This window comes from Solanum dulcamara, chromosome 9, assembly GCF_947179165.1.
Source record: "Solanum dulcamara chromosome 9, daSolDulc1.2, whole genome shotgun sequence".
Lineage (NCBI taxonomy): Eukaryota > Viridiplantae > Streptophyta > Magnoliopsida > Solanales > Solanaceae > Solanum > Solanum dulcamara.
In genome coordinates this window covers 68,052,098-68,063,412 of record NC_077245.1, presented here as the reverse complement: position 1 = coordinate 68,063,412, position 11,315 = coordinate 68,052,098, and the positions used below count along the sequence as shown (strand labels likewise).

Here is an 11,315-nt window from a genome sequence, read left to right as displayed (position 1 = left end):
ATAAAAGAAAATAGAGCAGGAAAACCTAAATTAGTTTGAATGAATAATATATCAAAAGAATCGAAATATTAATAGGAACCTCCGCTCATATTTAAAATTTTGAATTATTTAAAAGAAGATTTGAGTTGATATCCCTTGAAATCTGCCACTAAAGAGCTTCGAAGCTCAAATTTTAAAATTCGACTTGCTATAAATATGAGTCGGTTCGAGTGATCAAAAGACACAAAATATTGAAAAGTACTCATATCTAAAATTTTGAAATGTTTAAAGGAGAGTTGAATCGTTGGTCAGAATTAAAAAAAATCAGCTAATTGAAAAAGATGATTATTGCAATATATATATATATATTACACAACTATATATCATATAAATACATCATTTATACAATATCGATACATTACATACATATGTGTCTACCATTTAATTGAAATGTCTTATGACTGAATGTACATATACGGAAGAATCCCTTTGTTTAGATTATATGCAAATTACATGTAATATAATGTTTTTGAATTACAAACCAAACATAAAAAATAAAATAAAAACACTTTCATTTTTTTAAAAAAAAAATATTCTGAGATATTGACACGAGCACACAACAACAAAAAAACTCCCCCAATTGTCTCTGTAATGTCCCACTGAGTTTGAGTTCTTTGATATTCAATATCCATGGAGTTGCTAACCCCTTCTCCTCCTCCTTCTCCAACTCCTGCAAATTTCCCTTCTGGGTTTTCTTCAATGGCAAGTTTCCGACGTGGGTTTTACAGGACAAGCCAAATCGTCACTCCTCAATCGAGGGAAGTTGTAGAAGAGGAGGAAGAAGAACAACAAGGGTCTAAAGTATTTGTAGCTGTGGGGAAATCTGTTGAAAAAGGTGTTGCTTCGGTTCAGTGGGCTTGTAAGACATTTGGGAACTCTGAGATTTGTATTCTTCATGTTCTTGAACCTTCTCCATATATACCTACTTTGTGTATGTCACCTATGTTTCCCTCTTTTATTCTTGTTGATGCTTTATTCATGATGTAAAGATGATTTTTATACTTTGGGTGCTTTTGGTAATTCGAAATTATGTTTATACTTTAATGTTGTTCCTTAAAAGATTGTATTCTGGATCATTTCTAGTGTTTCTAGGTTATAAATGTAGATGATAAGTTTATCCTTTTTGGTTGACAAGGGTAAACCCTGCCCCTGTGCAATAGCCCGCGAACCAGATATGAGAGGTAAAACCTTACTACGCAAGCCCATGTTGTGGCAGGCAAGGGGTTTCGAACTTGAGACCTCTATTATGGAAGTCCGAAGACAAACCATCTGAGCCATCCCAGAGGGTTTAATGTAGATGATGTATCATGATTATAAATTCAGCTTCTGTTTTAGTAAAATTTTGTACAATAGGTTGATAAAGTTTTGGTCTTTAAAGGAATGTTTGATTACATTGAGTTGTGGAACTCTTTGTTCCTGGAAAATAATTTTCGACCAAAAAGAAATGAGCAAAATTTCCTTTACAACTATCCTAACTTTAAGTCCATATCACTTGCTTAAGTCAACATGTAACCACTGTTTTCAATACTCATAAATATCCTTTTACCCAGAGGCAGATGCAGAGTGACGATATGCGGAGTGCAAATCCATAAAAAATTGCAGTAAATAGTAGGTATGAAACCTAACTTTTAAGATATAACGGGTTCAACATTAAAAATCTTAGAGTTTGAACCCATAAAGTTTAGATGCTGGACCTGTCTATGGTTTTACCGAATATTATTCCTTGTTCAATTACCATGTGTCATCTATATTCATAACCCTAACAATAGAAAATGATCCAGGAAATGGTTTCTCGCGTTATGATAAACATCTTCCTCTCCGCCAAAGTGCACCCTTTTAAAATATCTTCCTCCATACTAAACACATTTAGACTAGAAAACTTTAGAGGAACAGATTTATTCTTTCGACAACCTACAATCATGTGTCCATATTTGTGATTTTTATGCAGTGGGAAGATTGCCAGCTACTCAGGCTAATGCAAAAGTGGTATCTGCATTTCGAAGTGCGGAGAGAGAAGAGGCTAGGAAACTTATATCTCGTTATTTGAGTGTATGCTTCAAATCAAAGGTATCGTTTGTCTCCATATGATTGGTGTGGAGTGTTGTGGCATTTATTCTCCAGGAACGCGGTCCTGTTTATAGCATAAGTTGCAATCATTTTTGTAAAACTAGGTTTCAGTAAATTCATTTGGTGGATCATATTGAAAAAAGAAAGAGACTATAAGAGTAACTGCATGACCATTTTACTCTATGATGGAAGAGCTGTTGATGCTCTAGTGTCCTGATCAAAGAGAATTATGATGTTGAATTATGATTTTGTACATTATGTATTGGTATTGATCTTTCACCATTTCCTTCCTCTCAACGTGTAGAATAATTTCTCTGTCTAGGTTGTGCATTGTTATTGTGGGTAACTAATTTGCTTTAGAAGTTTAGTCTATTCTCATTGAGGGTCATTTGGTAGGGTACATAAGAACAACAACAACAACATGCCAGTGTAATATCACAAGTGCGATCTGGGGAGGAAGGCGTGTCCACAACTGTACCCCTGAAGGTAGAGAGATTGTTTCTAATTGACCCTTGGCTCAAGTATAACATGTTAACATCAAGTATTGAAAGAAAATAATGTAGTGAAGAAGTCAGCTTAAAATAAAGTAGAAGAGGACAATGGCAACAACAAATAATACGGTAATCGAAACAAAGGAAACGACGAGTAATAACTACTAATAGAATCAACAAATAAGATAGTAGGAGAGTAATAGGGTATATAAGAATAGTACTAAATATGACGTATTAGTAATGCCGGGATTAGTTATGCTGACATTATTTTTTATCGATTGTTTGTTATGTTGTATTAAATGAATGGAGTGTATTAGAATATGATCGTACTGAATATGATCAATGTAGTCAAAGGCGCACTTTAAGCCCTAAAGCGAGGCTCAAAACGAGTTGAGCGCTTCGCCTCGCTTTATGTGTGCTTCAGTGTCGTCATCAAGGTTCCAAGGCAAACTTTTCCTTTCCAATGAGCCTCTTCCTTAGAAGTGACACAAACAATTGATATTTCACTTTATCATAATTTGTTTTCAATTTCTTTGGTCATATATTTGTCATTCATGTTTATAATTATTAGTCTGAATATGGTGTATTAGAATAGGAATAGTATCTCGCATTGTTAATACCATGGTCTACTATGTATAAAAATATTACTAAATAGGGTGTGTATTAGTTATACATAGGTTGGAAACACTACCAAACATGGGATTAAATAATACCAAAGCTAATACATGTATTATTTTTATTCAAGAATGAAAAAAGATCTCACATTGGTGGCTAATGAGATGAGTGGTCTCCTTATAAGGCTTGAGCAATCCTCCTCCCTTGGAGCTAGCTTTTGATATGTGAGTAAGGCCCAAAACCTAATTTCCAATTTTCTCTAATACCTCCTACCAAACGACCTCTAAAGGTCATTTGCTACTCTGAAACGTTAGAACTGTTATCTTAGTGGGCTTACTTATTTTGGTGTGATTTGCATAGAACTGTTACAGGGGCGAGTGTCTAATGCGACATCTTTAAATATGTCTGAGTACGATGAGCTGGGTTGGACCATTTCCTTTTATGATTCTTCTGTGGTATTAATGATCATTGAGGTCACTTGAGAACTTCAAATCTTAAATGGTAACATTTCAAGCTGCTAGAGGATTTCTATATATTTTTTACTTCAAAATGGCTTATGAGCAGAAGTCAACAACTCATTTTGGTTCAGAAACTTTGGGATGGGTTTATTTTGAGACTCGGACTCTGATCTGGCTGTGTATTTGCGGGATTTTGGTTGAGAAATTTTACTTAATAGAATGGTTGTCAGTTGCTCAAATGGGACCACAATCAGATATCTTCCTTTTAATAGTTTTCTTAATGTGCCATTAGAATCTTTTCTACAAGCATCAACTCAAGTAACGGTTTTGACTAATTACTGAGCAAAAGGTTAAAACAGCATTCCAGAGAGGAACTTTTCCATGCTTTCCGCCTGAGATTCTGTCACTTATGGTACCAATAAATGACTACCATCTTTGACTACTTCCATTTGCGCCATCTCTTATTGCCCCTTCTACCCTTTTCCCTCTCTCTTCTTCCCTTCCCCTCTTCACCAAAATTCCTTCTCCCTTTAACTTTTACCGTCCCTTTAGTAACCGTAGAAACTTAAGCACCATTGTAAATCTCCACCATATTCCGTCAATTTCAACTGTAGCCCGTGTTTATCCTGATCTGACTATTTTATCGTGATGAAGTACTGATGGATTAAAGGGAATGCCCTGTTGCAGTTCTTGTGTTTGCTGGGTTGTACAAAAGAGAAAGGTCATTATTGAAAGCTATTTGGCTCTTCTCTCCTCTTTTCCCTTTTTTTTCCGTTCTGATGAACATGTGTGGATTATTCAAATTGAATACACTGAATGTGGACATGAAAATGAACAGATTTATGGGTGAAAAAATATCGATAAATAGTGAGAAATTAAGATGGAAATAGTTTTTCTTTGCCATTTTACTGTAACGATTCCACAAAAAAGAAGTTTTCCTGCTGATGATCATACCATGTCTGGAACAGTGTTATCAAAGGCGAAAAGCGCAATAAAGCTTTAAGGTCCATTGGGGCTTTAAGTGCAGAGCGCAAATAAAGTGTGGGCTTTAATGAAAAAAGGCGCAGAGGGAGAAAAAAATACAAATATATATGTTTAGTCCAAGACCAATAATTATAAACATGAATGACAAATATATAACCAAAGAAATTGAAAAAAAAAGTATGATAAAGTGAAATATTAATTGTTTAGTGTCACTTCTTCAAAAGAGGTTCATTGAAAAGGAAAAGTTTGCCTTAGAACCTTGATTACCACACTAAAGCGCACATAAAGCGAGACGAAGCGCTGAACACGTTTTGAGCCTCGCTTCAAGGCTTAAGCGTGCTTAAAGCGCGCCTTTGACAACATTGGTCTGGAAGAGAGAATGTGGTGAGGAAAAGATGAGTGATTTCTAACAAATTTATTCTCTTTTTCTAGATGTCAAAGAAACCCAGGGGAAGTGAAAGCATCAGTAAAAAGTGATGTGGTTGTGAAGAAATTCCCAGTCAAAAGAAAAAAGGTGAGGATGTGATATAAGTTGACGAAGAATTTGTTGGGCTTCAGGGGGTCACTTGTGGGATTACACTAAGTATGTTTTTTTTTTGGAGGGGGCGTGTCATGTGTGTGTGTTGGTGGTGTAGGGGAAGTTCAGTTCGCCAACCAACTGAGCTACTAAGATTTCCCCATTGTTGTTGTTGTTGTTGTTGTATTTTGGGTCAACCTTGTGCGCACCTCAATTATTCCACCGGTTACATGATATCTCTCACAAGCATATGTATCGGGTAATGCTGTCCACCTAGGTTTGGGTAAATGGGAGGAAATGACCTAGTTATTTTTCCCTCGGTTGGGATTTGAACCTATTACTGTGTGCTATACTTGATAGATTAAATGGGTTTGAACCCCTGAAACATATTCTTTTTTTCTCTCACTTTTCTACTTTCTAATATCTTCTATTACATTTAAAACAAAGATTAGGAGTCCTTTAGTTTAAATTATTTTTTCTATTACTTTCACAATTTCTTTCTTCACGACATCAGTATCATGATCTATGTACTGTAAAAATCTGTTTTTCTTTTCAAAGTAATGATGAGTATTTTCCTTGTGTCATGCTACCAATGCAGTCACTTACAGAAGACATGATAATCTTTTCAGGTTAAAGCAAGTGTTGCTATTGTTGAATCAGATCAAGTCCTAAAAGGAATTCTGGATTTTGTCAACAAGCAGAACACCAAGAAGCTTATAATTGGGGCAATACCAGAGTAGGTCTTCAACTTCTAGTCATTTAGATTACTTTCAAGTGCGATTAAAATGTTTGAAATGCTGTAGATTATAATTGCACTTGTGAATTCTGGATTATGTTATATGATTCAATTTTTGAAGAGTGTGTCTTTTTGGAAAGACTTCTGGACGCTATAAAATATCTCAAATTTATGCAGTTCTGTTTTTGTGCTGAGGATCTTAATGAAAACTTATAAATCCTTTTTGTAAACTTGTTTCCTCCTACATGTCATTTTTTCTGCATAAACCAGATTTGTCATGTCAGAGGCACCAGAATTGACCATAAACTGAAATGTCCAAGTTGCTATGTTGATCTCCTGGTATCTCTACTTTCTGGTAAGAGAGGTTACTTGAGTTATAAGAGTATTCCACCTCCTACCTAGAGGTTGAGAGCTTGTGTCACCGAGAGAGCAAAATTTGAAAGAGCCACTGTTGACTCCTAGACAGGATATTATTTTGAGGGGAGGGGAGGGGAGGGGGCTTACCAAATCAACCAAAAATAAAGGAGAAAAAAGGAATCTCCAGTTTTGGAAACATTTTGACTGCTTGGTTCATGTCTTGTAGCAACTTGATGTTATTTTTCCCGACTGACCTAATTAACAAAGGAAAATTAGGTCTTTCTTTTTAGTAAGGTAGTGCCCAGCTATGTTGCTCGAACTCTTCAAAAATGGCACAGGGTGCGTGACGAATCCTCCAAAGTAGTGCATTTTTGTTGGATCTGACATGGGTAGACATAGGTACGGTAGTAAATTTAGAGAATCTGAGCAACATAGGTGCCCGGGCCAGTTTGCGTTCATTTCAGGTAACTGTTTTCATCTAAACTTGATGGGTGCGGATAAATTGCCTAGTGTAGTCATATTGCTAGCCGAAAACTCTTGTAGGCTAGTCAAAACTTTCACTGTCGGAGAACTGAGAGCAGTGGTCAAATTAAAGGTCCAGAAATCTGTAGAGGCTGTGTTTGCCTGCAGAACTGGGGGATTTCATAATACAACCTATATCTTGCTTTACTTGTTTTACAAAGATGCACAATAGCAGAGCCTCCATCGCAAACTAGTAGTGTGGGTTATATGAACCTCTATCCATCTGCTATATTTGGGACCATTTCATTCCAACACATAGTAGTTTTTCTTTTGGATAAATCAGCAGTTGTCTTGAGGAAGCTCTTAAAATCTCTCTGATTTTTACACTAACATACAATCTCTGAACAAATATGAAAAGATTCGTAAAACTGGACCTAATGTAAGGATATCAACATGACACAACCTTAATCCAAGCTAGTTGATATTTCTATATGGATCTTTTCTTTTTGTTGCTAAACCTGTATTTACTGGAACAGTATATTGACATCTTTCTAAATTTTCATCAAATAGAACTGGTCCCTTGAGCCCAAACTTACCAGTTATCTACAGTTGTGTGAAGGTTAAGAAAAGCTCCAGGAAAGCAAGTTATGCTGCCAAAAATTTTCCTACATTCTGTGAAATATTCTTTGTCTACAAAGGAAGATTAATCTGGAGTAGACAACCTCCTGAATGCTCAAGCTTCGTTGCACCTATTTCTCCTAATACTCGAGCAGGGGCTGTTGATGTATTTGGTTTAAGATCTTGGTGTCTGAAGTCCTGCAAGAACGAGGTTATCCTGTTGCCAGAACATGTTCAGTCAAGCTCGTCTAGGGACCTGCTGTCATCTGGAATAAAAAGTTTAATTCTTGAAGAGGGGATTCCATCACAAACTGATTTACGGTTCAAGGATTTTTCTTCTACCAGCAGAAGCAATCTGATCAGTGTTCCTAGTTTATCTATTTCAACAAGCTCTACTCCTAATAGCAGTTATGCTTCTTCTGCTGAACAAATGGTGCCCCCTGATGCGGAGATGGAAAGTTTATACAAACAGCTGGCAGAAGTCAGCACAGAATTTGAATCATCAAGGAATGAAGCTTTTGCAGAGATTCTGAAGCGCAAAAAACTGGAAGCTGAAGCTGAAGAAGCCATCAGAAAGGTAAACCTCTAGTTTCTGTATTCCAATTGAGGTAGTCTTATTCTTATTGCTCTATAGATCCTTCCATACTTAAATATTTGTGGAAGAACTATATTGATGCATGGACAATCGTTAAATTTGGCTACTGCTGGATATCACAAACATGGAGGCTTATGAAGCTAAATTACACTTATTAGCTTTTCTTATATTATGGCTTCACATTCATTTATGGACCAAAGCCATCATATCTAATGTACCAGTAGACCCACTATGGGCTTACCCAAGCTAAAAAATTACATTCTGTCCATCACTGCAGCACTTTAAAAATACTATATTCTTATGTTTGCGACCAAATAATTGCTACTGCATGAATCTCCGTGTCAGAGTAGTTCATTCCTAGAGCCAGTATGTATTCTTAAATACAGCAGAAACTCATGCAACATATCTACTATACTGCGACAACTACCAGTATAAGAGGAATGTGCATATTAATATCATTTATCATATATGCAACATCTATAATGGACTGAAAACACATAATTGGTGAACTATTACTTCTATACAACTGAAGCTTCCTTTTTTTTTTTTTATAAGAACTGAAGCTTCCTTCTTAGGCTCTGAAATTTAGAAATTTTGTTTTGTTGTAGGTAAAAGCATTTGAATCTGCTCATGCACATGAAGTTGAACTGAGGAAGGAAGCTGAGGATGCTCTGGAAACTACATTGCTGGAAAAAGAAAGGCTCTTGAAGGAGAAAAAGGAGAAAACTTATGAGCTGCACAAGGCCATGAGAAATATAGCCCTCCTGGATAGTCGTGCACAGGAGGCCGATCAACGGTGTGAAGAGATCGCTGGAGAATTAACATTGATTCATTCCTCCATATCAACTCTCCGGCAAGAGAAGCAGAAACTTCAGCAGCAAAATACTGAGGCCATACAATGGATTAGTTCGTGGAAGAATCGTGGAAAAGATGGAGGACTAAGTGCAAGTGACTTGACTGAGTGCTCTGTATCACTTGAGTTGGTTGAATTTTCATTCTCCGATTTGCAGACAGCAACATGCAATTTTTCTGAGAGCTTCAGAATTGGTCAGGGAGGATATGCTGATGTGTTTAAAGGAGAACTCTCAGATAAAACCGTAGCCATTAAGCAGTTGCATCCACATAATATGCAATGGCAGTCACAGTTTTTTGAACAGGTCAACATCTCCCTTGGATTCACATGCATGGATTGCAAATTGCATTTAGATAGGATTTGGATTCCACTCTTAAGTTTCTTTACTTCAGAGTTCCTTTCAGCATATAAAACAATTGGTCCAAAATGTCTAGCATGTGATTTTCCTTGATTTCGTCCAACCAACTCAAGTTCACATACCTTTCCTTGTCTTTCATCATAAGCTAAAAGTGAATCTCATAATTTTCTCTGCAAACAGTTTCTTTGATTTGTGTGCTGCTTCAGATGATTAACTTCTTACTTGCAGGTGGAAATTCTAGCTAAGTTACGTCATCCTCATCTGGTCACTTTACTTGGTGTATGTCCAGAATCTTGTGGGCTTGTTTATGAATACTTGCCTGGCTTGAGCCTCCAAGACCGCCTCTTTTGCAAAAACAACATTAGTCCCATGAATTGGAAGATGCGAGCACGAATTCTTGCTGAAATTGCAAGTGCCCTTCTGTTTTTGCACTCTTCATACCCTGAAAAGATTGTACATGGGGATCTGAGGCCTGAGAATGTGCTCCTTGATTGCACAGGCAGCTGTAAAGTATGTGATGTCGGCGTATCTAGTCTGATACTTAAGCAAGCCCTGCGATGCCCAAGTTTCGATCGTCTTAGTGAACCAAAGGGTCTCTTTTCCTACACTGATCCTGAATTTCATGAAACTGGAGCTCTGACACCTAAATCGGACATTTATGCACTTGGACTTATTATCCTTCAAATGCTCACTGGAAGAACTCTAGCAGGACTAGTGAATGAAGTACGCAGGGCAGTCTCATATGCACAATTAGAGTCTCTGTTGGATTCATCTGCTGGAGAATGGTCTACATTTGTGTCAAGAAGGTTAGCAGAACTGGCGTTGCAATGCTGTGAAGTAAACAGTTGGGATAGGCCTGAGTTGACACCGTCTCTTGTAATGGAGCTGGAGAACTTGAATGAGTTGGAAGAGCAATCAGTGCCCTCCTTTTTCTTATGTCCGATTCGCCAGGTAAGTTATGTTCTGCTTACTATTAATCATATAAATTTTTGTGGTCCTCTAGGACACACGATAGGAAGACATAAACATATGTTATTTTAGTTTTTAATTTTAGGGGATAATCGTGTATGTGTAGACTTGAAAAGAATTGAGAGTGAGCAAACTGGTTACTGTTTCCCGGTAGTACTGCTATCATGCCTTAAGAGTTTGAGGGTACAACATCTGGTCATATCCTTTCTCTTCTCTCAACCAGCCTTTCACCCCCCCCCCCCCGACAGAACATGGAACCATAAAATAAAAATAAAAACATAATCTGAATGTAAAATGTATGAGATGGTAGCTGTTCCACATGCATGGCATCATAGGCCTGTTGTCATAATTTATGCCCAAAATTGATCACTACTAGTTAAGATGACCCCTCTAGTGTGCTGTGTTTGTATTTTTCAGTCACTCCGATTTTGCTGTTAGAAACAATTTCTCTGGTTTTCATGTTTGCAGCTCAATAATGCTCACATGATTGTGAATTTATTTCAGGATATAATGCATGACCCGCAGGTCGCTGCAGATGGGTTCACATATGAAGGAGAGGCCATTCAAGGATGGCTGGAAACTGGTCATGATACTTCTCCAATGACCAATTTGAAACTAAGCCATTTGGAGCTGACTCCTAATCATGCTCTACGATTTGCTATCAAGGATTGGCTCTGCAACCTATAAATCCTCATATAGTAGTAACAATAGTGTAAATCGATATGTATGTAGTCAAGGAGCCTAGGATACAAAAGGTAACCTAGAGCCTAGTGTTACAAATACTTGGAAAATAGCCCCATCTCATAGATCTCTAATACACCAGAATGGTGGAGGCTCTGTTGATAACATGAGTAGAGGAGAACATCTCGGAGACAAATGTAGTATTTATAAATTTTATAGACTGATTTTGTGTGCTCTTATAACTTAACAAAGTTGTTTCATTTGCCATTTTCCTGAGATGTTAAATGTTTCTGAAGGTAGAAGCAACCACAATGCATTTTTAGTTCTCATCAGGTGTAGCAGTAGAAATATAATAGGGTTACTAAGGGCCGTGTTGGGTGGTTGAGATCCTTCCACCTTGAACTAGATGTATAGTACTCGAGATCTTCTTGGGGTACAGAGCATTTTACCCTATTTAGTGTGCTTATCCAGCATGAATTCAGATTAGTGGAACCAGCGGACTTCAGATTCCAGAT

The 11,315-nt window shown here is 37.1% G+C and overlaps 1 protein-coding gene across 2 annotated transcripts; it reads left to right on the top strand.

Annotated features, from left to right (window-relative positions):
• The first annotated feature begins 584 nt into the window (after positions 1-584).
• LOC129902355 (U-box domain-containing protein 33-like) lies at positions 585-11,076 on the top strand. 2 transcript variants are annotated; one of them, XM_055977574.1, is made up of 7 exons: positions 585-898; positions 1,988-2,106; positions 5,801-5,907; positions 7,336-7,921; positions 8,548-9,096; positions 9,379-10,101; positions 10,624-11,076. In XM_055977574.1, the coding sequence occupies exons 1-7, from the start codon at positions 670-672 to the stop codon at positions 10,804-10,806; spliced, it is 2,496 nt and encodes an 831-aa protein (XP_055833549.1). In that variant the 5' UTR covers positions 585-669; the 3' UTR covers positions 10,807-11,076. The 2 variants fall into 2 exon arrangements, with proteins under 2 accessions (XP_055833549.1, XP_055833548.1); XM_055977573.1 differs by having other exon boundaries at positions 586-970.
• The last annotated feature ends 239 nt before the right edge of the window (positions 11,077-11,315 follow it).

What these genes read in the sequence shown, in the direction of transcription:
- LOC129902355 (XM_055977573.1), top strand. Translation starts at nt 670, where the DNA reads ATGGAGTTGCTAACCCCTTCTCCTCCTCCTTCTCCAACTCCTGCAAAT. An exon ending in ATAATTGGGGCAATACCAGA is followed by an intron (nt 5,908 to 7,335) that starts GTAGGTCTTCAA and finishes AGTTATCTACAG; the next exon opens with TTGTGTGAAGGTTAAGAAAA. An exon ending in AGTCACAGTTTTTTGAACAG is followed by an intron (nt 9,097 to 9,378) that starts GTCAACATCTCC and finishes TCTTACTTGCAG; the next exon opens with GTGGAAATTCTAGCTAAGTT.